General features: G+C 50.7%; 2 protein-coding genes across 2 annotated transcripts; both read right to left on the bottom strand.

Moving 5' to 3' along the window:
- Positions 1-2: 2 nt before the first annotated feature.
- Positions 3-13,832, bottom strand: LOC120763641 (protein AF-17-like; the record flags this gene model as incomplete). Its single annotated transcript, XM_040087084.2, has 5 exons — positions 13,711-13,832; positions 7,216-7,295; positions 3,401-3,455; positions 1,766-1,875; positions 3-35 (listed from the first exon to the last, which is right to left on the bottom strand). Coding segments are annotated over exons 1-5 (387 nt in total), but the record flags the coding sequence as incomplete, so codon positions are not given.
- A 12,044-nt stretch (positions 13,833-25,876) lies between these two features.
- Positions 25,877-27,618, bottom strand: EPOP (elongin BC and polycomb repressive complex 2 associated protein). Its single transcript, XM_058423645.1, has one exon. The coding sequence runs from the start codon at positions 27,616-27,618 to the stop codon at positions 25,903-25,905; it is 1,716 nt and encodes a 571-aa protein (XP_058279628.1). The 3' UTR covers positions 25,877-25,902.
- Between the last annotated feature and the right edge of the window lie 4 nt (positions 27,619-27,622).

Here is a 27,622-nt window from a genome sequence, read left to right as displayed (position 1 = left end):
CTCTCCCGGCCCTGCTCCTCGCAGATGTAACAAGTCTGGGAAACGGGGAGGGAAAAAGAAAACCCCAAAAAAATTAGGGAAAAGCCACGTTTTTCCAACAGGAAGAGCATCCGGGAATTCCTAAATCGCGCGGAAGGCGTCGGGTTGGATTTTAAAAGCTCGGAGAATTCCAGCCCCGCGTTTCTCGCTCCCGTGAAGGAATTTCTGGGATATCGAGGAAGTTTTGAGGGATTTTGGTGGAAAATTCCGGGGTATTCCTCGGTGGGGATACAGGAAGCTTCTCCTTTTTTTTTTTTTTTTTTTCCGCCCCAAATCTCAACTGTCCCACTGGAACCAACGTGGAATTCCATGGATCCAACTGGCTCCAGTCGTTCCACCGAGAAATCCCTCAAATTCCCATTATCTCCCCCAAAACCCATCGAAATATGGAGGATCCAACTCGGAATTCCATGGATCCAACTGGCTCCAGTCATCTCAACAAGAAATTCCTGATATTCCCATTTTCTCCCCAGAAACCCATCCAAATATGGAGGATCCAACTCAGAATTCCATGGATCCAGCTGGCTCCAGTCATCTCAACAAGAAATTCCTGAAATTCCCATTTTCTCCCCCAAAACCCATCCAAATATGGAGGATCCAGCTCGGAATTCCATGGATCCAGCCGGCTCCAGTCATTCCACCAAGAAATTCCTGATATTTCCATTTTCTCCCCCAAAACCCATCCAAATATGGAGGATCCAACTCGGAATTCCATGGATCCAACTGGCTCCAGTCGTTCCACCAATAAATTCCTGAAATTCCCATTTTCTCCCCAAAACCCATCCAAATATGGAGGATCCAACTCAGAATTCCATGGATCCAGCTGGCTCCAGTCATCTCACCAAGAAATCCCTCAAATTCCCATTTTCTCCCCAGAAACCATCCAAATATGGAGGATCCAACTCAGAATTCCATGGATCCAGCTGGCTCCAGTCATCTCAACAAGAAATCCCTCAAATTCCCATTTTCTCCCCAAAACCCATCCAAATATGGAGGATCCAACTCAGAATTCCATGGATGCAGCCGGCTCCAGTCGTTCCACCAATAAATTCCTGAAATTCCCATTTTCTCCCCAAAACCCATCCAAATATGGAGGATCCAACTCAGAATTCCATGGATCCAGCCGGCTCCAGTCTTTCCACCAAGAAATTCCTCAAATTCCCATTTTCTCCCCAAAACCCATCCAAATATGGAGGATCCAACTCGGAATTCCATGGATCCAACTGGCTCCAGTCGTTCCACCAAGAAATTCCTGAAATTCCCATTTTCTCCCCAGAAACCCATCCAAATATGGAGGATCCAACTCAGAATTCCATGGATCCAGCTGGCTCCAGTCATCTCAACAAGAAATTCCTGATATTCCCATTTTCTCCCCCAAAACCCATCCAAATATGGAGGATCCAACTCGGAATTCCATGGATCCAACTGGCTCCAGTCGTTCCACCAATAAATTCCTGAAATTCCCATTTTCTCCCTAGAAACCATCCAAATACGGAGGATCCAACTCAGAATTCCATGGATGCAGCCAGCTCCAGTCTTTCCACCAAGAAATTCCTCAAATTCCACTGATTCGGGGAAGACAGACAAAAATTTCCTGGCAAATCCGGGGATTTCCTCGTTTATTTTTTAACGGACTCCGAGCAGCCGGGGGTCGGGATAAACCGGGAAGGAGCCGTGGGGGGGGGGGGGGGCGGTGATCCCGAAATCCCGAAATCCCGGATTTTACCTTGTTGAAGCGGTCGTGGGGGACGTACTGGAGCACGATGGGCTCCATGGTGAGAACGTTGGCAAACTGCACCTCGGGGATGTACAGGGCACACACCACGTGGGCCCAGCCTGGAAAAGGAAGGGAAAAACGGGAATTCGGTCCGGGAATTCCAAAAAAAAAAAAAAAAAAAAACCAACTCTGTGCCAAAAAAATATTTCTGTCCCAAAAAACCCCAATCCCGAAAAAAACCCTCCACGTCGAAAATACGTTTGTTGCCAAAAAAAAAAAAAATCTGTCCTAAAAGAATTTGCGTGCCAGGAAAGCCTTTATTCCCAAAAAAATTCCATCTCCAAAAGCCTCAGTGCCTGAAAAATCTCCATCCCAAAAAAACCTCCATCCCAAAAAATCCTCCATCCCAAAAACCTCCATCCCAAAAAACCCCCACATCCCAAAACCCCTTCCATTCCAAAAACCTCCATCCCAAAAAAATCGTCCATCCCAAAAAAACCTCCAGCCCAAAAAAACCCCCACATCCCAAAAACCCTTCCATTCCAAAAACATCCATCCCCAAAAAATCCTCCATCCCAAAAAAAACCTTCATGGCAAAAACCTCCATCCCAAAAAAACCCACACCCCAAAAACCCTTCCATTCCAAAAATCTCCATCCCAAAAAAATCTCCATCCCAAAAAAACCTTCATGGCAAAAACCTCCATCCCAAAAAACCCCCACATCCCAAAAACTCTTCCATTCCAAAAACCTCCATCCCAAAAAAATTATCCATCCCAAAAAAACCTTCATGGCAAAAACATCCAGCCCAAAAAAACCCACATCCCAAAACCCCTTCCATTCTAAGAACCTCCATCCCAAAAAAACCCCACATCCCAAAAATCCTTCCATTCCAAAAACATCCATCCCCAAAAAATTCTCCATCCCAAAAATCCTTCCATTCTAAAAACCTCCATCCCAAAAAAACCCCACATCCCAAAAACCCTTCCATTCCAAAAACCTCCATCCCCAAAAAAATCGTCCATCCCAAAAAAACCTTCATGGCAAAAACCTCCATCCCAAAAAAACCCACATCCCAAAAACCCTTCCATTCCAAAAACATCCATCCCCAAAAAATCCTCCATCCCAAAAAAACCTTCATGGCAAAAACCTCCATCCCAAAAAAAACCTCCATCCCAAAAGAAGCGCATCCCAAAAAAATTCTCCATCCCAAGAAAACCTCCGTGACAAAAATATCTCCATCCCAAAAAAACTGCTCCATCCCGAAAAAAGGATCCGGGGAAAACTTCATTTCATTTCAGAGCCAGGAGCTCTGATCCAGGGAAATCCCGAGGATTCCCAATGGATCCACGGAAAATCCCGAGGATTCCTGAGGAACGGCAACAAAAATCCGCAGGAAAATCCCGCAGGGAGAAATAAAAAAATCCGGGATGGGGCTTGGGAACGCAATCCCATGGATCGGGAAACAATTCCCGCGGGATCAACCCCAAAATTCCACCATTTTGGGGCTCGTTTTGATGCCAAGCCGAGCTCGGGAAGGGAAAAAAACAAATTCCTTTCCCTCCAAAAAAAAGCAATTTTTTTTTTTTTTTTGGGAAAAAGGTGGAGAGCTGAATTCCGGATTTTTCCGGGCGGGAATGTCTCACCCCCGTTGTCCGTGCGTTTCAGGGCTCCGTCCTTGTGGGGACACAGCTCGCACCTCTGGAAGGAAACACGAAACAAAAAAAAACCACATGGGAATGAAGGAAATTCGGCGGATAAAATGGAAATTTCATGGAATCGCGTCGAAGGAGGCGGAAATGGTTTAAATTTAAACGGGCAGAATCCGAATTTCGCCGATGAACCGGAAATTTCATCGGATCGCGCTGAGGGAAGCTGAAAGAGTCGGAATTTAAATCGACAAAAGTCGAAATTCAGTCGGTGAAATTGGAATGCAATCAAAGGAAATTCAAATCTCGCCGATAGAATTGAAATGTCATCGCATTTCGTAGATAAAAGTGGAAATTGTTTAAATTTAAACTGACAAAATTCAAATCTGGCCGGTGAAATTGGAATGTGCTCAAAGGAAATTCAAATTTCATTGAGAAAACTGAAATTTTGTCGATAAAAGTTGAAATTATTTAAATTTAACCAGATAAAATTCAAATTTAGTCGGTAAAATTGGAATGCAATCAAAGGAAATTCAAATCTCGCCGATAGAATTGAAATGTCATCGAATTACGTAGATAAAAGTGGAAATTGTTTCAATTTAAACCGACAAAATTCAAATTCAGGCAGGGCCGTGAAATTGGAACTGCGCTCAAAGGAAATTCGAATCTCGTCGATAACTAACTGAAATTTCAATTGAATTTCACCCAATAAAAAAGCTGAAATAAATTTTAATTTAAACCAGATAAATTCAAGTTTAGTCGGTAAAATTGGAATGTGCTCAAAGGAAATTCAAATTTTGTTGAGAAAACTGAAATTTCGTCGATAAAAGTTGAAATAATTTAAATTTAACCAGATAAAATTCAAATTTAGTCGGTAAAATTGGAATGCAACCACAGGAAATTCAAATCTCGTCCATAAAATTGAAATGTCATCGAATTTCGTAGATAAAAGTGGAAATTTTTAAAATTTAAACCGACAAAATTCAAATTCAGCCGGTGAAATTGGAATGTGCTCAAAGGAAATTCGAATTTCGTCGATAAAACTGAAATTTCATTGAATTTCACCAATAAAAGCTGAAATAATTTTAATTTAACCAGATAAAATTCAAGTTTAGTCGGTAAAATTGGAATGCGCTCAAAGGAAATTCAAATCTCATCGATAAAACTGAAATTTCTTTGAATTTCACCAATAAAAGCTGAAATAATTTTAATTTAACCAGATGAAATTCAAGTTTAGTCGGTAAAATTGGAATGCGGTCGAAGGAAAATCAAATTTCGTCGACGGAACTGAAATTTAAGTGAACCAAACCGATAAAAATTGAAATGTAATCGATAAAATTTAAACTGATTCGGTGACTCAAAAACAATCAGCAAAACTCAAAATTCCTAGATAAGAAAGAAATGCAATCGAATGTCATCGATAAAAATTGAAATTTAATAAAAAAACCACCAAAATTTCATCAATAAAATTTGATATTTAATAAAAAAAACCCCGAAATTTCATCGATAAAATTGACGTTTTAAAATTAAAATATAAAATTAAAATTTAATCCGGAAAAAAATGTCAAATTTAATCGATAAAAGGACAATTTAAATCGACAATATTCAAATTGAAACCATTTGTTTCTGGGTTTAGGGCCAGGAAAAAAAAAATCCCCGATGAGGGCTGAGAGCTTTTAGGGGGAAAAAAAACTCAAAAAAAACCTAAAAGAGGGGTTTAAACCCCTGGGGGTGAAAATTTTGTTACGAGGGCTCTTTTTAGGGTTGGTTTTAGGGGAAAAAACACCTCAAAAACGCCCTAAAAAAATTAATTTAAACCCTTGGGGGTGAAATTGTGCTTTTTAGGGCCAGTTTAAGGGGAAAAAAACGCCTCAAAAATGTCCTAAAAATGGATTTAAACCCCTGGGGGATGAAGTTTTGCTTTTTAGAATATTTTTAGGGTTGGTTTTAGGGGAAAAATTGCCTCAGAAACGCCTTAAAAAAAATTAATTTAAACCCCTGGGGGCGAAGTTTAGCTTTTTAAGACATTTTTAGGGTCGGTTTTAGGGGGGAAAAAACGCCTCAAAAACGCCCTAAAAAAAATTAATTTAAACCCCTGGGGGCGAAGTTTTGCTTTTGGGGCTTTTTTTAGGGGCTGCGGTCGAGGAGTAAAACCGAAAGCGGTGACTCAGAGAGGAGAGAAAAAAGAAAAACAAAACAAAAAACAAAAAAATTTGAGTTTTTAATCTCTCTCCGCTCCTTCCTTCCGCCTCTCGGGGTTTGGGTTTTTTTTTTTTTCCACTCTCAGGGGGGGAAAATTTTGGTCGTAGGGAAATTTGGAAGGTTTGAGGGATTTGGGTTTTTTTTTTTTCTCGGGGTGCTCCCCAAAATCAGCTCAAGGAAAATCTCCCCTGTGATTTTATTTTATTTTTTTTTAATTTTTAATTTTTTTTTTTTACGAAAAAGGTCCCAAATCCGTGAGGTTTTGAGCTCGTTTTTTAATTTGTAGGGTTGAATCGGCGAAATAAACCCGGCTTAAATAAAAATTTGGGGTTTTTTTTTTTCAGGGGTGGGGGGGAAAAGCGGATTCTGCTGGAAGTTTTGGGATGAGGGGGTTGGGATAAGGGGGACAGGATGGAAGATCCCAAAAAAAAAAATTCCCAAATTATGGAGGAAAAATCCTTCGGCCGCCGAGGAATCGTGGGGTTGGAAGGAGCTCGGAGCTGATCCAGGGAAAATCTCCGTGATCCCAGGTCGGGTTCAACCCGGATTTGGGGAATTCCGGGAGCTGGGATCGATAAATGGGAGACGAGGGAGGAAAAATCGGCCTCGTTTTCCACGAAAGCCAACGAAAATTCCACGGAAAGCCCAGGAAAATCCCATGAAAATTCCACGAAAATCCCAAGAAAACTCCATGAAAATTGCGTGAAAAAAAAAAAACCCAGGAAATTTCCAATGGAAACCCAACGAAAATTCCATAAAAACTCGATGGGAACTCCATGAAAATTTCATGGAAACTCAGTGAAAATCCCAGGGAAAGCCAAAGAAAATTTTGATGAAAATTCCACTAAAACTCCATGAAATCCCCAGGAAACTCCACGAAAATACAAACGAAAATTCCATAAAAACTCCATGAAAGTACAATGAAAATTCCATAGAAACTGCACGAAAACTCAAGGAAAACCCAATGAAAATCCAATGAAAGCCCCACGAAAATTCAATTTAAAAAAATCCATGAAAATCCAATGAAAATTCCATAAAAACTTCATTTAAACCCAGTGAAAAATCCATGAAAACTCAAGGAAAACCCAATGAAAATCCAATGAAAGCCCCATGAAAATTCAATTTAAAAAAATCCATGAAAATCCAATGAAAATTCCATAAAAACTTCATTTAAACCCAGTGAAAAATCCATGAAAATCCAAGGAAAACCCAACGAAAATTCCACGAAAACCCAACGAAAATTCCACGAAAACCCAATGAAAACTCCACAAAATCCCAACGGAAACCCAATGAAAACTCCATGAAAACCCAAGGAAAATTCTGTGAAAACTCCATGAAAACCCAACAAAAATTCCACGAAAACTCCACGAAAATCCCACGAAAACCCAACGAAAAATCCATGAAAATTCCACAAAAATCCCCCCGAGCACGGAAAACTCCTTTGAGGGGAAAAAAAAAAATCCCGTTCCATCTTCGAGGAGAAATTCCAAATTTTTTTTTTTTTTGGCGGGGGCGGGGGCGGAAAAAAATTGAGATCTCAAACCTCAAAAATTCTCGGATCAATCCTTCCCCCCTCCCCAAAAAAAAATCCGGGATTTTCCCATACTCACCACCCGGGCTGCTCTTTCCTGGGATTCGCATTTCCGGCAGAACCAGGGGCCGGTGGGAACCTGGACAATTCCATAACAAGCTGGGGGGGAAAAAAAAAAATATGAAAAAAGGCAAAAAAAAATTATATATAAAAACCAGATTAAACCACGAAAAAAATCGATTTATTTGCGATTTAGTCGGGATTTTAAAACCTTCGGAGCATCCTGGGAAATCCCACGCTGGAGGAAGAGGAGGATGAGCTTTAAGATGCTTTGCCCGTCCCGAGAATTCCGCGATTCCGGAACAAAACAAAAAAAAATTTTTTTAATCCCCTTTTTTTTTCCCCCCAACCAGTTCTGCTCCTCCCGGGAACTCCGGGGATTCGTTGGGTCGATTCCAGGCCCGGAATGGAAACAAATTCCCGGGATTTCTGGAAATCTGGGATCGGAGCCGCTCGGGAATTGCGGCTGAGCTCGGAATTCCTCCCCCCTCACCTCTCGCTGCTGATCCAAGAATGACTAAAATCGGGATTTCATGGATTTTATGGATAATACGGAAGCCCAAAAACATAATTGGGATTGAAACCCTAATTGGAACCATGAGGGGAATTATCCCGGAGAGAATCCCGACCAAAATTCCCAATTTTTTCCCCTATTTTCCGCAGGTTTTTCCCATTTTTTTTCTGCCTATTTTTCTCCCTAGTTTTCCTGTTTTCCCTGGTTTTTTCCCCCTGTTTTTTTTCCCCGTTTCCCATTTTCCCTGCACGTCACTTCCACCTGCAGCATTTCACAACTTCCAGCGCTTGGGAATTCCCGGAATCGCGGAATATCCTCAACCGGATGAGGATCCTGCTCCAGGATTTTTAGAATTCCTCCTAGGGGAAGGGTTCTCCATAAATGAAATTTTTCCAGCTGATATTCCCCAAAAAATCCTGCGGGGAATGGGGGAAACTGGGGAAAAAAAAAAAAACAGGGAAAACTGCGGAAAAGAACGAGGAAATAAATGGGGATAATGAGAATAAAACTGGAAATTAACAGGGGAAAAAAGGGAGGAAAAAATAGGGGGGGAACGAGGGGAAAAAACTTGGGAAAAAAGAGGGGGAAAATCAGGGAATAACCAAGAAATAAACAGGGAAAAGCGAGAGAAAAATAAGGGGAAAACAGGGGAAAAGCCTGGGGAAAATGGGAAAAAAAACCCCGGAAATAAACAGGGAGAAAAGCAGGAGGGAAAACAGAAGAAAAAGCAAAGGGAAAATCTGGGAAAAATCAGGGAAAAATCAGGGAAAATGGGAAAACCCGTGAAATAAACAGGGAGAGCAGGGAGAAAAACGGGAAGGAAAAAAAAAGGGGAATACACAGGAAGAGAAACAGGGAAAACCTGGAAATCAACAGGGGGGAAAAAAGGGAGAAAACCAGGGAAGAAACCAGGAGAAAACCAGGGAGAAAATCAGGGAGAAAACCGGGAAAAATTGGGAAAAACTGGGGAATCGGGTGAAAAAAACTGGGAAAAAACCAGGGAAGAAAAGTGGGAAGTAAACAGGGAAAGCCAAACTCCCGGGAAGCTCCGGATCCATCTTTAGCTCGGGCTGAGGGCCAAGAATGAGCTCAGCTGGAGCCAGGGGGGAAAGCAGGGAAAAACAACGGGAAAAACCCCCAAAACATGGAAAAACAATGGGAAAAAAACCCAAAACATGGAAAAACAATGGGAAAAACCCCCAAAACATGGAAAAACAATGGGATAAAAACCCCAAAACATGGAAAAACAACGGGAAAAACCCCCAAAACATGGAAAAACAACAGGTTAAAAACCCCAAAACATGGAAAAACAACAGGATAAAAACCCCAAAACATGGAAAAACAATGGGAAAAACCCCCAAAACATGGAAAAACAACAGGATAAAAACCCCATGGAATACAAACAGGGAAAAACAACGGGAAAAAAACCCAAAACATGGAAAAACAATGGGAAAAACCCGCAAAACATGGAAAAACAATGGGAAAAACCCCCAAAACATGGAAAAACAATGGGAAAAACCTCCAAAACATGGAAAAACAACAGGATAAAAACCCCCAAAACATGGAAAAACAACGGGATAAAATCCCCAAGGAATACAAACAGGGAAAAACAATGGGAAAAAACCCCAAGGAATACAAACAGGGAAAACAATGGGAAATAAAAACCCCATGGAATACAAACAGGGAAAAACAATGGGAAATAAAAACCCCAAGGAATACAAACAGGGAAAAACACAACCGGGATGAGCCCCGAGGGTTTTTTTGGGGTTTGAGCTATTTTTTGGGGAATAAAAAACTCCCCCAAACCCATCTGGGATGAACCTCGAGGGGGTTTTTTTGGGTGGTTGGAGTTATTTCAGGAATAAAAAACTTCCCCGAGCCCGTGTGGGATCAGCCCCGAGGGTTCCCTGTCGGGGTTGGAGCTATTTTTGGGAATTAAACCTTCCCCGAGCCCGTGTGGGATCAGCCCCGAGGGTTCCCTGTCGGGGTTGGAGCTATTTTTGGGAATTAAACCTTCCCCAAGCCCGTGTGGGATCAGCCCCGAGGGCTCCCTGTCGGGGTTGGAGCTATTTTTGGGAATTAACCGCTCCCCGAAGCCGCAGGGGCCGGGCCGGGATCCAAAAGGGGCCGGAGGAGCTGCGGAATCCCCGCTTCCTGCGGGGCCCCAGAAAAACCCCAAACGAGCTCCCCGCGCTTCCCAGGGAGCAGAGGAGGCTCGGGGCCGGATCAGAGACTGCTCCCGACCCTCTGGAATTGTTCTAAACCCTCTGGAACTGCTCCTGTCCCTCTGGAATTGTTCCCAACCCCCTGGAATCATTCCTGTCCCTCTGGAACTGCTCCTGACCCTCTGGAATTGCTCCTGTCCCTCTGGAATCGTTCCTGACCCTCTGGAATTGCTCCTGTCCCTCTGGAATTGTTCCCAACCCTCTGGAATTGTTCTAAACCCTCTGGAACTGCTCCTGACCCTCTGGAATCGTTCCTGATCCTCTGGAATTGCTCCTGTCCCTCTGGAATTGCTCCTGTCCCTCTGGATTCGTTCCTGTCCCTCTGGATTCGTTCCTGATCCTCTGGAATTGTTCCCAACCCTCTGGAATTGTTCCAAACCCTCTGGAATCATTCCTGACCTCTGGAACTGCTCCTGACTCTCGGAAAACACGGACACGGCAAAGGCAGGGAGAGAACCCCCGAGAGGGAGAGCGGCCACGGACACAGGGACGGACACACGGACACACGGACACATGGACACACGGACACACGGACACAGGGACGGACACACGGACACACGGACACAGGGACAGGGATGGACACAGGGACACAGGGACAGAGGGACACACGGACACATGGACACACGGACACACGGACACAGGGACGGACACACGGACACACGGACACACGGACACACGGACACACGGACACACGGACACATGGACACAGGGACACAGGGACAGACACAGGGACAGACACACGGACACATGGACACAGGGACGGACACACGGACACAGGGACACAGGGATACACGGACACAGGGACACAGGGACACACGGACACAGGGACACAGGGACACAGGGACACACGGACAGGGATGGACACAGGGACACAGGGACACAGGGACACACGGACACACGGACACATGGACACAGGGACAGGGATGGACACAGGGACAGGGATGGACACACGGACACAGGGATACACGGACACAGGGACAGGGATGGACACAGGAACAGGGATGGACACAGGGACAGGGATGGGCGCATGGACACACGGACACAGGGATGAGGAGGGACACACGGACAGGGACGGACACACGGACACTGCTGGACACACGGACAGACGGACACAGGGACGGACACACGGACAGGCCCAGACACACAGACACTGCTGGACACACGGACAGGGATGGACACACAGACACAGGGACGGACACACGGACACACAGACAGGCCCGGACACATGGCACACGGACACTGCTGGACACACGGACACATGGACACACGGACAGCCAGAGCCAGGAGCGGGTGTCGGGAAGGGACGGAGAGTGAGCAGGAAGAGCTGGGAATGAGCCGGGAAATGAACGGGATAAAACAACAACAACAGGGAAATGAACAACAGGGATTGATGGGATAAAAACGGGAAAATGATGGGATAAAACAACCGGGAGAGGGATGGGACAAACCAACAACCAGGAATTGATGGGATAAGAACGGGAAAATGATGGGATAAAACAACCAGGAGAGGGATGGGATAAACCAACAACCGGGAATTGATGGGATAAAAACGGGAAAATGATGGGATAAAACAACCGGGAGAGGGATGGGATAAACCAACAACCGGGAATTGATGGGATAAAAACGGGGAAATGATGGGATAAAACAACCGGGAGAGGGATGGGATAAACCAACAACCGGGAATTGATGGGATAAAAACGGGAAAATGATGGGATAAAACAACCGGGAGAGGGATGGGACAAACCAACAACCGGGAGAGAGATGGGACAAACCAACAACCGGGAATTGATGGGATAAAAACGGGAAAATGATGGGATAAAACAACCGGGAAATTAACGACAGGGACAGGGATGGGATAAAAACAACAACTGGGAAATGAGGGGATAAAACAACCGGGAAATTAACAACCGGGAAATTAACAACAGCCAGGAAATCAACAACAACAGGGACAGGCACGGGATAAAAATGGGAAATGAACGGGATAAAACAACCGGGAAATTAACGACAGGGACAGGGACAGGGACAGGGACAGGGACAGGGACAACAACTGGGAAATGGTGGGATAAAACAACCGGGAAATTAACAGCAACCGGGAAATTAACAACAGGGATGGAATAAAAACAACAACTGGGAAATGATGGGATAAAACAACAACAACAACTGGGAAATGATGGGATATCGGCACAGGAATTGATGGGATATTGATATCAGGAATTGATGGGATACTGGCATGGGAATGGATGGGGTATTGATATCAGGAATCGATGGGATATCAGCATGGGAATTGATGGGATATCGGCACGGGAATGGATGGGATATTGGCATGGGAATCGATGGGATATCGGCACGGGAATCGATGGGATATCAGCACGGTAATGGATGGGATATCGGCACGGGAATGGATGGGATATTGGCATGGGAATCGATGGGATATCAATATCAGGAATTGATGGGATATCGGCACGGGAATCGATGGGATATCAGCACAGGAATGGATGGGATATTGGCATGGGAATGGATGGGATATCAGCACGGGAATGGATGGGATATCGGCACGGGAATGGATGGGATATCGGCACGGGAATCGATGGGATATCGGCACGGGAATGGATGGGATATCAGCATGGGAATGGATGGGATATCGGCACGGGAATGGATGGGATATCAGCACGGGAATGGATGGGATATCAGCACGGGAATGGATGGGATATCAGCACGGGAATGGATGGGATATCGGCACGGGAATGGATGGGATATCAGCACGGGAATGGATGGGATATCAGCACGGGAATGGATGGGATATCGGCACGGGAATGGATGGGATATCAGCACGGGAATGGATGGGATATCAGCACGGGAATCAATGGGATATCGGCACGGGAATGGATGGGATATCGGCACGGGAATGGATGGGATATCGGCACGGGAATGGATGGGATATCGGCACGGGAATGGATGGGATATCAGCACAGGAATGGATGGGATATCGGCACGGGAATGGATGGGATATCGGCACGGGAATCGATGTGATATCAATATCAGGAATTGATGGGATATCAGCTCCGGGATAACCTCGCGGCCCGGAGCCCCGAGCGCATCCCGCCCGAACGCAGCCGGGATCTCCGCGCCTCCTCCGCCGGGGAGCGGCCGCCGGGCTCCGCGCTCAGCCCGGATTTTTGGGTTGCCTTTTTTTTGTTTGTTTGTTTGTTCCGTTTCGTTTCGTTTCGTTTCGTTTTGTTTTGATCACCGAGCCGAGCACCGAAACTTCCCGGGCCCGCGGCCGTGCGCGGGGGGCGGGCTCGGAGTCATTTAAAATGCAAATCGCCCGTGAGCCGGGAGCAGCGGGAGGAGGAGGAGGAGGAGGAGGAGGAGGAGGAGAAGGGGGGCTGCCTTCCTCCCTCCCTGCCCTCCTCCGCTTCCCCCCCGACCCCTCCCGGCCCGCGGCGGGGGCGGCAGCGCCTCTGTCCCTTCCCCTTCCAAACCTCGGAGAGAAATCCCCACACCCCCCCCACCGCCCCCAATTCCCCCCCTAAAATCCCCCCTCCAAAATCCCCCCCAAATTCTTCCCCCCGCTGCCCCAATTCCTCCCCAGCCCCGGGTGGCGACACCGTTATTTGGAACAATAGCGCTTAAAACAAAGCGGCCCCCGAACCCCCCCGGCCCCGGCCCCGGCCGTCCCCACCCCGCCCCATGCCCGGGGGGTTTCGGGGGGCTCGGGGAGGGGCTCGGGGCTGGGCTGGGGAGGGGAGGGGAGGTGTGGGGGGGGGGGTCTCACCTTGGTGCACGGCCACATTGCAGCCGTGGCCGTCGCAGTAGACGAGCGGGTTCTCCGCCCAGCCGCGCTCGTCGGAACACACACAGCAGCCTCCCACCATCTCCTTCATACTTCCAGGAGGGTTTCCTGCCCCCCCCCCTTCCTCCTCCCTTCCTCCCCTTCTTCCTCCTCCTCCTCCTCCTCCTCCTCCTCCTCCTCCTCCTCCTCCTCCTCCCCTCGGCGCGCTCCTCCTCCTCCTCCTCCTCCGTGTCCCCTCCCCGCCTCTCACGGGGGGACCGCTGGGGGGGACAGCGGGGACAGCCACGGGCGGGCGGGGCGGTGATGAAGGCAGCGGGGGACAGCGAGGGGACAGCGCGGGGTGGCGGATGTGGCCCCGAGCCGCGCTGGTGTCCCCCCCCCCCCCCTTTCTGCCTGCCTGCCCCCTGTTTGTCCCCGTGACTCCCCGTTTGACCCTGTTTGTCCCTGTCCCCTGTTTGTCCCCGTGTCCCTGTTTGTCCCTGTCCCCCTTGTTTATCGCTGTCCCCCCTGTTTGTCCCCGTGTCCCCCCCCCTGTTTGTCCATGTCCCCCCTGTCTGTCCCTGTCCCCCCCGTTTGTCCCCGTGTCCCCCGCTATCTGTCCCCGTGTCCCCGTTTATCCCTGTCCCCCTGTTTGTCCCTGTCCCCCCCTGTTTATCCCTGTCCCCCCGTTTGTCCCCGTGTCCCTGTTTGTCCCCGTCCCCCTGTTTGTCCCCGTGTCCCCCCCATCTGTCCCCGTGTCCCCCTGTTTGTCCCTGTCCCCCCTGTTTATCCCTGTCCCCCCCGTTTGTCCCTGTCTCCCCTATCTGTCCCCCTGTCCCCCCTATCTGTCCCCGTGTCCGTTTGTCCCTGTCCCCCCTGTTTATCCCTGTCCCCCCCCGTTTGTCCCTGTCCCCCCTATCTGTCCCCGTGTCCCCCCCGTTTGTCCACGTGTCCCTGTTTGTCCCTGTCCCCCGTTTGTCCCCCTGTCCCCCTGTTTATCCCTGTCCCCCGTTTGTCCCCCTGTCCCCCTGTTTATCCCTGTCCCCCCATCTGTCCTCGTGTCCCTGTTTATCCCTGTCCCCCGTTTGTCCCCCTGTCCCCCCCGTTTGTCCCCCTGTCCCCCTGTTTATCCCTGTCCCCCCCTGTTTATCCCTGTCCCCCCCTGTTTATCCCTGTCCCCCTGTTTGTCCCTGTCCCCCCTGTTTGTCCCTGTCCCCCCGTTTGTCCCCCTGTCCCCCTGTTTGTCCCTGTCCCCCCCCGTTTGTCCCCGTGTCCCCCCCCGTTTGTCCCCGTCCCCCCCTCCCGATACAATCATGGCGGCGCCGCCCGCACGCTCCGGTAAAATTTGCGGTTCACGGATCTCGGCGCGGCCGGGGCGGGCGGGTTTTGAGCGCGGGGGAATTTTTGGGATCTTTTCGGGATGAGCGGGGGTGGGGTTTAACCCTTCCCCAACGCTTTCGGGGTGAGGATTTTGGGGGTTTTCTCCCCCTCCAGCCTCCTCCGGGCGGCCGGGAGAGCGGGGATCGCGCTGTGCGGAGCTCTGGGTGCGTTGCGTGCGGATGAGCCATAAATCCCATTATCCCGAAATTCCCGGATCCCGGCTCCGCCAGCGCCACCGGCTGTCCTGGCCCGGGATTCCTCTGGGGCAAAAAAAAAAAAAGGGATTTAACCCCTTGGCACCTGCTCTGGTGGCCGGGAAGGAGGGAAAATGTTCCTTCACCCCATCCTTGGAAGTTTGTGCGCGGCAGGAGGAATCAGCGGGAAAAGAGGGAAATGGCTCCGGAATGTTGGGAATGATTATTTCTGGGATCGCGTCTGCAGGAAAAGGAGTGAAGGGAAAGGATTCTGAAGCACAGGGGATGTTTATTTATGGGATTGCACCTGCAGGGAAGGAGTGAAATTATCCTGGGGTATTTATTTACGGGAATTCACCCGCAGGAACCCGGCGAAGTGATCCTGAATTGTCGGGAATATTTGTTCGTGGGATTGCACCTGCAGGGAGTGAGTGAAGTTATCCTGAAATATTTCTGGGAATATTGCTTTATGGGATTCTGCCTGTAGGAAACCAGGGAAGGGAAACGATCCTGAAATATTGGGAATATTTATTTCTTTACGGGGTTGCACCATCAGGGAATGAGCGAAGAGAAATGATCCTGAAATAGTGGGAACATTTCTTTATGGATTGCACCCGTAGGAACCCAGGGAAGTGGGGCACGGAGCAGCTCCCGGGTTCTCATGGAAAAAGGGCACAGAAATTGTGGGAATTGTCCCAAATTAACTTTTTTGGGTGGGCTGTTTTATGGATTCCCTGGCACAATATTCCAGGGCTGGATTCCCATTCCTCCCCTCCCCAAACCCGCGACAATTCCCGAGGATTTTTGGCTTTTCCCACCGCTCTGATCGCACTTCCAGCTCCGGATATTCCATGGTTTTACCGTTTCCAGATGAAATAATCCCAATATCAGCATCCCCGAGCCTCCTTTTCCTCAACATCCCCCAGCCCAAAACCCTTTGGAATCTCAGTCCAGCCCATCCCAGGATTTCTTTTAATCTAAACCCCAAAATTCCAATTTTTGGACCTTTTTTGAGTTCCCCTGGCCAAGCGTTACATCCGGGATTTTCCCTTGATCCCAATCCTTTAAAATCCCTGGAGGGGCGGGAATTCACTCAGCCTGAACTCGCTTTTTTCCAAGGTTTTTCCCTCCTTTTTCCCCGGAATTCACCCAGCCTGAACTCTCCTTTTACCCGAGATTTTTCCCTCCTTTTCCCCCATTTTTTCCCCCCTTTCCTTTAATCTCTTGTGTTTAAAATAAAATAAAATAAAATAAAGTAAAATAAAATAAAAGGAATCCTGGCCTTTGTACCCTGGAGATTTGGGATAAAATTCGGGATTTCTGCTCAGAATTTAATTTTCATTAAATTAAGATTATTTAAGACTTCCGGTGTTTTATCTGTAAAATATACTTGGACTGTATTTAAAAAAAAAAAAAAAAAAAAAAAGTGAAGAAGAAGTTTTTAATTAAAAAAAATTCAGAAAAATCATATTCTTTATTAACCCCCCCCGCTGCTGGGGTGACCTGTATTAGAAAAGCATTTTAGTGATTTTGTTTGGTAATTTTTTTTATTCTTTAACTCATTAAACGAGTCATTATTCAATGATTTTATTTGTATGTTTTATACTTTAAATGATTCAATCTCCGCGAGCCCTCGGGAGGATGGTGAGGGGTGGTGCCCGGTGATCAATGTCCAGTGTCCAGTGCCCGGTGTCCAGTGCCCAAGGCCCAAGGCCCAGTGTCCAGTGGCCAGTATTCAGTGTCCAGTGCCCATTGCCCAGAGCCCAGTATCCAGTGCCCAGAGCCTGATGCCCAGTGTCCACTGCCCAAGGCCCAGTGTCCAGTGCCCAGTGTCCAGTGCCTGATGTCCACTGCCCAGTCCCCAGTTCCCAGTTCCCAGTTCCCAGTTCCCATTCCCCATTCCCCATTCCCCAGTCCCCAGTCCCCAGTCCCCAGTTCCCAGTCCCCATTCCCCATTCCCCAGTCCCCAGTCCCCAGTCCCCAGTCCCCAGTTCCCAATGCCCAATGCCCAGTACCCGATGATCACTGCCCAGTTCCCAGTCCCCAGTCCCCAGTCCCCAGTTCCCAGTGCCCTGTGTCCCCAGTTCCCAGTTCCCAGTCCCCATTCCCCAGTTCCCAGTCCCCAGTCCCCAATGCCCAATGCCCAGTACCCGATGATCACTGCCCAGTCTCCAATTCCCTGTGCCCTGTGTCCAGTGCCCTGTTCCCTGTTCCCGGTGCCCTGTTCCCTGTTCCCGGTGCCCTGTTCCCGGTGCCCTGTTCCCTGTTCCCGGTGCCCTGTTCCCTGTTCCCGGTGCCCTGTTCCCTGTTCCCTGTTCCCGGTGCCCTGTTCCCTGTTCCCGGTGCCCTGTTCCCGGTGCCCTGTTCCCTGTGCCCTGTTCCCGGTGCCCTGTGCCCTGTTCCCGGTGCCCTGTTCCCTGTTCCCGGTGCCCTGTTCCCGGTGCCGTGTTCCCTATTCCCTGTTCCCGGTGCCCTGTTCCCTGTTCCCGGTGCCCTGTGCCCTGTTCCCGGTGCCCTGTTCCCGGTGCCCCATGCCCTGTTCCCGGTGCCCTGTTCCCTGTGCCCTGTTCCCGGTGCCCGGTGCCCCGTTCCCTGTTCCCGGTGCCCGGTGCCCCGTTCCCTGTGCCCGGTGCCCGGTGCCCCGTTCCCTGTGCCCGGTGCCCGGTGCCCTGTTCCCAGTGCCCCATTCCCTGTTCCCGGTGCCCTGTTCCCGGTGCCCTGTTCCCTGTTCCCTGTTCCCAGTGCCCGGTGCCCTGTTCCCGGTGCCCGGTGCCCTGTTCCCGGTGCCCAGGGGCGGGCCCGGCAGCGGCGCTGGGCGATGCCCGCAGCCCGGGCAGGAAGCGATCGCGGCTCCCCGGGCTCGGAGCCCGCATCCGGCTCAACCCGGGGCTGCGGGGGCGCAGGAAACACGGGGGGAGCGCGGGGAGAGAGAGCGGAGAGAGAGAGCGGAGAGAGAGAAAGGGGAGAGAGAGGGGAGAGAGAGGAGAGAGAGAGAGGGGGCAGGGGACAGGGGACAGGGGACACGGGGACAGGGGAGAGGGGACAGGGGGCAGGGGGCAGTGGCCACGGGCAGCGGCAGGGACAGAGCCAGCCGTGCCCCCGCCCTGCAGGGACACAGCAGGAACCTCCTGGAGCACGTCTGGATACTCTCCCTCCATCCATGGATCCATCCATGGGACCATCCATGGGACCATCCATCCATCCAACCATCCATCCATGGATTCCCTCCATCCATCCATCCATGGATTCCCTCCATCCATCCATCCATGGATTCCCTCCATCCATCATCCATCCCTCCATCCATCCATGGATTCCCTCCATCCCTCCATCCATCCATGGATTCCCTCCATCCATCATCCATCCATCCATCCATCCATCCATCCATGGATTCCCTTCATCAATCCCTCCGTCCATGGATTCCCTTCATCCATCCATCCCTCCATCCATCCATGGATTCCCTTCATCCATCCATCCATCCATCCATGGATTCCCTTCATCCATCCATCCATGGATCCATGGATTCCCTCCATCCATCCATCCCTCCATCCATCCATGGATTCCCTCCATCCCTCCATCCGTCCAGGCTGGGAGAGTTTGGATTCTCCAGCCCGGCAAAGAGAAGCTCCAGGGACACCTCAGAGCCCTTCCAGGGCCTCAGGGGGCTCCAGGAGAGCTGCAGAGGGGCTGGGGACAAGGGATGGAGGGACAGGACCCAGGGAATGGCTCCCGCTGCCGGGGACGGGTGGGATTTGGGAAGGAATTGTTTCCTGTGAGGGTGGGAAGGGGCTGGGATGGAATTCCCAGGGCAGCTGTGGCTGCTCCATCCCTGGAATCGTGCCAGGCCAGGCTGGACGGGGCTGGGAGCCACCGGGGACAGGGGGAGGTGGCCCTGCCACGGCGGGGGTGGCCCTGCAGGGGGCTGAAGGTCCCTTCCCACCAAAACCATTCCAGGATCCTTCGGTTCCTCAAATCCACAGAATTCCCAAGGCGCTCCGAGCCCGCCCAAAGTCCCGCAGGACCGGCGGGGAGGGGACAGGAGCGGGATGAGCTGGAATTTCCCACCCGCCCTTTGCTCGTCAGGAATTTGGGGGGCTGTGACCCGGGAATTAATGGCTGCTGAGTGAGTCTTTAATTAATAATTGATTAATCGATCACGGCTGGGCCCCGGGCGGACGAAAAAGCGGCCGAATTCTGACGTCTTTGAGGTTCCCCCCCCCCAAAAAAAACCAACGTGAGCAAATCACCGGCACCGCTCCTGCGTGGATCAGAACTAATTAATGACTAATTAACCAGCAATTAATGAGCGACACCAACCAGCTCAGCCCTGACTCACCCCCGTCCTGAGGCTGAAATATTTTCGGCTCGGCGAGCCCCAGGAACGGGAAATCCGGATGAAACTTCCCAAAAATCGGGGGTGTGACGGGGTCTGGGAGGGGTTCGGAACTCCGAGCGTTCCCCAAGGCGTGAAACCCACCCCCGGCGCTCTAAAAATCCTGCTTTAATTAATCTCCACATTAATTTAATTAGCGGAAAAATGAAACCGAGCCGGCCCGGGCAGGGCGGGGAGCGCTCCGAGAACGGCGGCAGGATTTTTTTTGGGGGGGTGATTTCCTAATTTAGACAAACTCCCCGCGCTCTCTCTCCTTCCTCCGCCCCGCCCTGGATCGGTGACACCGGAAACCGAAACCGAGATTCGCAGCGCCGAGGGTGGGGCTTCAGGGATTTGTGAAATCCGCCGGATTTGGGGGGGTTTTTTTTCCCTCCTTTTCTGCGGTGTTGGGGCGAGGATTCCATCGCTTCCCCGGAGCGAATTCTCCCCCGAATTTTTGAAACGAGCGGATGGATTTCCCTTTGTTTTCTTGGCGAATGAAGGGAATATAAACTCCCGGCGAGGCGGCGCCTCCCCGAAATCCCGGGGCAGGAGCGGTTTCCTGGCCGAGTTCCTCTTCTTTTTACCGGGAATTAGGAGGAAAAATCCTCTCCGGGAATTCTCTTCCAGCCCCAAGGGCCGCAGGGGTGCTCCAGCGGATTCCCCCGGGATGCGCCGCTGGGAGAAGCCTAAAAATGCCCTTTTTCCACCCAAAATCGCGGCTGGGCTGGCGGTGGGAGCACCGGGAGAGAGATCCCGGAAACTTCCGGGCACCGGGAGCTGCAGGGGAAAGGAGGAACCTTCTGGAACTGGGAATAACCGCGGGAGAAGGAGCAGTTCCTGCAGCTCACCCCAGCAGCATTCCCGTTGTCCAGCTCATCCCGGTGGGATCCCGGTCCGGCAGTTGGTCCCATCGGGATCATCGTTCCCGCAGCTCATCCCGGGTTCCCGCTCCGCAGTGCGTCCCGGTGGGATCCCGGTCCTGGAGCTCATCTCAGTGGGATCCTGCAGCTCATCCCACTGGGATCATCATTCCAGCTGCTCATCCCATTGGGATCACCATTCCTGCTACTCATCCCATTGGGATCATCATTCCTGCTGCTCATCCCATTGGGATCACCATTCCTGCTGCTCATCCCATTGGGATCACCATTCTAGCTGCTCATCCCACTGGGATCATCATTCCTGCTGCTCATCCCACTGGGATCATCATTCCAGCTGCTCATCCCACTGGGATCATCATTCCAGCTGCTCATCCCATTGGGATCATCATTCCAGCTGCTCATCCCACTGGGATCATCATTCCAGCTGCTCATCCCACTGGGATCATCATTCCTGCTGCTCATCCCACTGGGATCATCATTCCTGCAGCTCATCCCACTGGGATCATCATTCCAGCTGCTCATCCCACTGGGATCACCATTCCTGCTGCTCATCCCATTGGGATCATCATTCCTGCTGCTCATCCGGCATTTCCGTTCTCCAGCTCATCCCATCGAGATCATCATTTCCCCAGCTCATCCCGGATTCTCACTCCACATTCCCGTCATCCAGCTCGTCCCACATTCCCCAGCTCGTCCCACATTCCCATTCCTGCAGCTCATCCCACTGAGTTCATCATTCCCACATTCCCATTCCCACATTCCCATCCTTAGCTCAATCCTGATCCCGATCCCTCGCTGCTGGAGTCGGGATTTTCCCAGGATCAGCTCCCACATTCCCATTCCCACATTCCCATTCCCACATTCCCATTCCCACATTCCCATCCTCATCCCGATCCCTATCCCAATCCCGATCCCTCGCTGCTGGAGTCGGGATTTTCCCGGGATCAGCTCCCACATTCCCATTCCCACATTCCCATTCCCACATTCCCATTCCCACATTCCCATTCCCACCCTCATCCCGATCCCGATCCCGATCCCGATCCCTCACTGCTGGAGTCGGGATTTTCCCGGGATCAGCTCCCACATTCCCATTCTCACATTCCCATTCCCACATTCCCATTCTCACATTCCCATTCCCACATTCCCATCCCCAGCTCATCCCGATCCCGATCCCGATCCCAATCCCGATCCCTCACTGCTTGAGTTGGGATTTTCCCGGGATCAGCTCCCACATTCCAGGGCCCAGCTGGAATCTCCCAGATCGGGAATCTCTGATTTTGGGGATCCCGAAGGAATCGGGGTTGTTGTGAAATGGGAATAATTAATGGCAATTAATAGCAATTAATGGTGATTAATGGCGAGTGGAAGTCAATAACTACGGCGGTATAAAATAAAAATGAGGAAAAGGATAAAAGTAATAGAAATGGGAATTTTTAACCCAAAGGGATGGGAATCTTTAATCCAGAGGGATTGGAATTTTTAACTCGAAAAAAGGGGGGGGGGGGGGGGAAAGAAGGGAATTTTTAATCCAGAAAAAATGGGATTTTTTGACCCAAAGGGACGGGAATTTTCATTCCAGAGAAATGGGAATCCCCACTCCAGAGGGCTGGGAATTTTCAGTCAGAAAAACGCTCCCTCAATCCCCAAACTCCCCAAATTCCCACTCCAAGCCTGAGTCCAAACCTGGTGAAAAATCGGGATTTTTCCATCATTTCCCTCATTTTTGTTTCGCTTCCCTCCAACCCCAACAGAAAAATGAACGCAACCATAAATTCCAAGACCAAAACTGACTTTAAAAAATCCAAAATTTTTTGCTCCTTTCACCCCCTTAAAGGGAATTTCACTCCCTGGAAGTGAAATTTTACCCCCGAACCGCCTCGGATTTGCTGATTTTTCACCCCAAACCAAGCGATTCCAGCCCAAAAATTGGTATTTTTCACTTTTTTAAAAAAAATTTATATTTCTTTTATTCCGTTTATTTCCACTGCAGCTCCACTCCCCACCCTCCCCTTCGTTCTATTTCTTATTTAAAGTTCATTTTCTTTATTCTTTGGTCACCGAAATTCCCTCAAACACCCCAAAGCCAAGTGAGAATTATAATAATTAACATCAGGACGATAATTCCCATTTTAAGGATTATTTTTTTGGGGGGGTTGGTTCCGCTGCTCCGGGCTCTTTTTTAATGTAAAATTTTGAGGTATTTTGATTTATTTTTTTCCCCCCCCCCCCAAACCCCACGATAATTACAGAAGATTTACAGAGGATTTATTGAGATTTACAGAACATTTACAAACATTCACAAACATTTACAAATATTTACACCCCAACCCCAGGCACGAGCGGAGAAATGACAAAAGAAAAAAAACCCCAAAAATCCCTGCCCAAAAAGAGAAATTTTAATAGAAAAAGGAGAATTTTTAACCGTATTTACACCGGGATAAAAAAAAAAAAAATCTGGATTTTTATCCCTTGGAAAAAATATTCCTGAGTTGTTGTTTTTTTTTATTTTTGGGGAGGGGGAGCAGCGGGGTCTGGAGGTTGCTGGATTTAAATATTTATATTTATATATTTCTACTCATAGATAGGAGATTTTTTTTAATATATTTATATGATTTTTGATATATTTATACGATTTTTATATAGGATTATAAATATAAATATTCACTCCCCGCCTGCATCCCGGGATTTTTACTTTCCTTCCCCACCCGCAAATTATTCAAAATTCTGTAGTTTTTATCTTTTTTTCCCCTAAAAAAAAAAAACCCACATTTTTAAGCCCCACCCGGAATTCCATGGAAAACCTCCCCGGTTTTTGGGATTCCCGAGATCCTGAGGGGCCCAAACCCTCTAAAATCCGATTTTCTCACGGGATTTTGGGGTGGTTTTTTTTTTGGGAATAAAAGCCAATATTTTGGGAATTTCCGCGCTGCTCTGCTCAGCGGGGGAGGAGCGGGCGGGGAGGGAAATAAACAACCAAAAAAAAAGCGATTTAAACCCCAAAAAAACCCCCGCTAAAAACCCAAATTAAACAAACACAGCTTTTAACATCAATTCGCCACTTCCAGAGGAAAAAACCAAGCAGATCCCAAACACTCCCGGCCTTTAAAATCCTTTTTTTCCCCTCCTCATTTTCCTTATTTTTCAAGGCCCTGACGGAGTTAAAAAATGGAATTAATCCAGCAGGCCGCGTGCGAGGATTTTCCTTTCGCTCCTCCCCTTCCCCTTATTTTTGATTTTTAATTTATTTGTTTGTTTGCTTGCTTTCAAGGCTTAATTTTGGAGGAAAAAAAAATTTTTTAAAATTCAGAAGTTTCCCAGCGGGATCCCCAGGGAATCCGGGGATTTATTTCTTTTTTTTTTTTTTTCTCCTGGAAAAAAAAAGAGGCCAAAAAAAAACCAACCCCAAAAAACCAAAACCAAACTCCAGAACATACAAAAAATTATTAAAAAAAATCCCAAAAAAGCCCCAAATCAGCTTTGATTTTATATTTTTTTTGGATTTTGAGCGGCTCTGATGACCCGAGCGGGGCTGGAAATCCCAGCGGGAATTTCCAAAAATTTGGAAAAATTAAAAAAAAAACCAACAAAAACCGGGATTTGATTCCTTCGGAGGAGGAGGGACAATCCCTTTCCTGGGAATCGTGGTTTCCACGGGAGGGCGGAGGGGGGTTTTTTTGGGAATTTTTTGGGTTCCACCGCGCGTTTTAACCTCACCCTGAAGCTCCTCCCAAACCCAACAGCGCGCAGCGCACGGGGCCCAAAATCGGCCCAAAATTGGCCCAAAATTGGCCCAAAATCGGCCCAAAATTGGCCCAAAATCAGCACCAAAATCGGCCCAAAATCGGCCCCAAATCGGTCCAGAATCAACACCCCAAAACGGCCCTGAATCAGCACCAAACCGGCCCAAAATAGCACCAAATCGGCCCCAAATCAGCGCCTAAAACCAGCCCAGAATCGGCCCTAAATCCGTCCAAAATCAGCACCAAATCGGCCCCAAATCAGCACCAAATCGGCCCAAAATCAGCCCCCAAAACCAGCCCAGAATCAGCTCCAAATTGGTCCAAATTCGACCCAAATCAGCCCCAAATCGGACCAAAATCAGCACCAAAAACGGTCCAAAATCGGCCCCCAGAATCAGCACCCAAAAAGGCCCTGAATCAGCCCAAAATCGGCACCAAATCGGCACCAAATCGGCCCAAAATCAGCGCCCAAAACCAGCCCAGAATCAGCTCCAAATTGGTCCAAATTCGACCCAAATCAGCCCCAAATCGGACCAAAATCAGCACCAAAAACGGTCCAAAATCGGCCCCCAGAATCAGCACCCAAAAAGGCCCTGAATCAGCCCAAAATCGGCACCAAATCGGCACCAAATCGGCCCAAAATCAGCGCCCAAAACCAGCCCAGAATCAGCTCCAAATTGGTCCAAAATCAGCCCCCAAAACCAGCCCAGAATCAACTCCAAATTGGTCCAAAATCAGCCCAAATCGGCCCAAAATCAGCCCCCAAAACCAGCCCAGAACCAGCTCCAAACTGGTCCAAAATCAGCCCAAATTCAACCCAAATCAGCCCCAAATCGGCCCAAAATCAGCACCAAAAACGGTCCAAAATCGGCCCCCCAAACCAGCCCAGAATCAGCACCCAAAAAGGCCCTGAATCAGCCCAAAATCGACCCCAAAATCGGCACCAAATTGGTCCAAAACCAGCCCAGAATCAGCTCCAAATTGGTCCAAAATCAGCCCAAATTCGACCCAAATCAGCACCAAATCGGCCCAAAATCAGCACCAAAAACGGTCCAAAATCGGCCCCCAAAACCAGCCCAGAATCAGCACCCAAAAAGGCCCTGAATCAGCCCAAAATCGGCACCAAATCGGCACCAAATCGGTCCAAAATCAGCACCAAATCGGCCCCAAATCAGCGCCCAAAACCAGCCCAGAATCAGCACCCAAAAAAGGCCCTGAATCAGCCCAAAATCAGCACCAAATCGGCACCAGATCAGCACCAAATCGGCCCCAAATCAGCCCCCCAAACCAGCCCAGAATCAGCTCCAAACTGGTCCAAAATCAGCCCAAAGTCGGCCCAAAATCAGCGCCCAAAACCAGCCCAGAATCAGCTCCAAATTGGTCCAAAATCAGCCCAAAGTCGGCCCAAAATCAGCCCCCAAAACCAGCCCAGAATCAGCTCCAAATTGGTCCAAAATCAGCCCCAAACCGGCCCCAAACCGACCCCAAACCCCCCCGGAGCTTTGGGGGGATCCCCCCTCCCCATCCCCGCCTTTCCCCCCACCTCTCTCTGCTCCGCCGATCCTGGGATATTTTTTTTTTATTATTTTTTTCTCCCCCCCCTCCTCTCCTCTCCTCTCCCGCGCTCCTCAGGGACCCTCCAGGCTTCCGCAGCCGCGGAATTTGAGGCTGGGGGGCACGGGGATGGCGCTGCCCCCCAGGTGCCAACGCCACAGCGGGTGAGTCTTGGACAGCGCCCACGAGTTTTTGCCCCCGAGGGAAGAAGCCGGGCGCAGATCCCCGTCCTCTCCCACCACCAGCGAGGGCGTGCAGGGGAAGTTACCCATCAGGCTGAAGGAATTCCGAGGTTTGCAGGGAGCGGCGTTTCCTTTCCTGGGGTTCCTCCGGGGGGTTTTGGGAGCGCTTTTGGAGGAGCCGCCGCGCTGCCTCTCGCTCGCCCGGGACAGGCGCCGGCGTTTGGCGTTGCCTTCCTGGCGGCTCCGCGCTGCTCCTCGGGCTTGGAAACGCAGCTCCGCTCCCCTCCAAGGTTCCGGGCTCCCTTCGCAGCTCCTCAAACTTTTCCCGTCCAGGTTGAAACCTTTGGCGTAGCACCACAGCTTGGATTGACGGATCAAGCGGTCAAAATGTTCCGGCCGGGGCTCTCCGGGGGCAGCGGGGCCGCGGCTCCCGCGAAGCTCCGGGGTGGGTTCTGGGCAAGGCTCCGGGCCCGGAGAGGTTGTGCCGGCTCGCTCCGAGGCGGAGCTTTTGTTGGAGGCATCTTTGTGCAAATCCTTCCCTCCGGAGCCGCCGAAGCCGAGCTCCTTTTGTGGCGGGGCCCCCCCGGGGGTGCCGCTGGGGGAGGGAGGGGGCGAGGAGGAGGAGGAGGAGGAGGAGGAGGAGGAGGAGGAGGAGGAGGCAGGGGAGGCCTCGTCCAGCCCCGGCTGAGCCCCCGGCGCCTCGGCCGAGCTCAAACTTTCCAAAGTTGAGGCTCTCAAGGTGCGAGCCCAGAGGTGCTGCGGGAGGAAGAGCAGCGGCTCGGGGGGCTCCGGGCGCGGCGCTTTGCCCGGGGGGGGCTCCGCCGGCCGCTCCTCCCCGAGCGGCTCCCGCGGGGGCTGGAAGCGGGGCAGGGCCGCCTGCCGGTACCGCGTGCTCTGCACCGAGTCCCCGCTGCACAGCGAGCTGCTCTCCGACTCCGAGGAGCTGCCTTCCTCGCTGCTGCACGAGCTGTCCCCTTCCTCCTCCTCCTCTTCCTCCTCCTCCTCCTCCTCTTCCTCCGAGGAGTCGCTGGAGGTGGCGGGGCTGGAGGCGGCCAGGTCCAGGCTGGAATCCGAGTCGCTGGAGTAACCGGCCGAGGTTCCCTGGCGCTCGGAGGCGGCCGAGCCGCAGGACCGGCTCTTCCTGGCGGCCGCCGGCCCCGCTCCGTGCTGGGCCAGCCCCTGGGGCCAGCGCGGCCCTCCCCCGGCGGAGGGGTGCGACAGCTGCGGAGCTCGGGGAGATGCGGCGGGGACAGCCCCAAAAAAGCCGCCCCGAGCCGGCTGCGGGGGCTGCGGGCCGGCGGGAGGCAGGGCCCGGCCGGAGGAACCGCAGCAGCCGCCGCTTCTGCAGAGCGGGGGCCGCGGGCAGGGGAAGAACTCCCCGGGGTCCTGCAGCAGCAGCTGCTCCCTTCTCCTGCTCTTCCTCCTCCTCCTCCTCCTCCTCTTCCTCCGGCGGGGGCCGAGGCTCTTGCAGGAGGTGCAGAGAGCCTCCAGGTCCGCCTTGGAGATGAGCGAGCACTTCACGGCCCGGGTGGGCACGGAGTTGATGGCCTTGAGGGTCCGCAGCTCGGCCAGGTCGCAGCGGCGGCTCTTGATGTTTAAGGTTTCCATCTTC

The sequence above is a fragment of the Hirundo rustica genome, chromosome 27 (assembly GCF_015227805.2).
Source record: "Hirundo rustica isolate bHirRus1 chromosome 27, bHirRus1.pri.v3, whole genome shotgun sequence".
NCBI lineage: Eukaryota > Metazoa > Chordata > Aves > Passeriformes > Hirundinidae > Hirundo > Hirundo rustica.
This window is presented reverse-complemented; position numbering and strand designations above follow the sequence as displayed.

Bases quoted from the DNA above. Each gene is read 5' to 3' on its own strand.
- EPOP (XM_058423645.1), bottom strand. From the start codon at position 27,618: ATGGAAACCTTAAACATCAAGAGCCGCCGCTGCGACCTGGCCGAGCTG.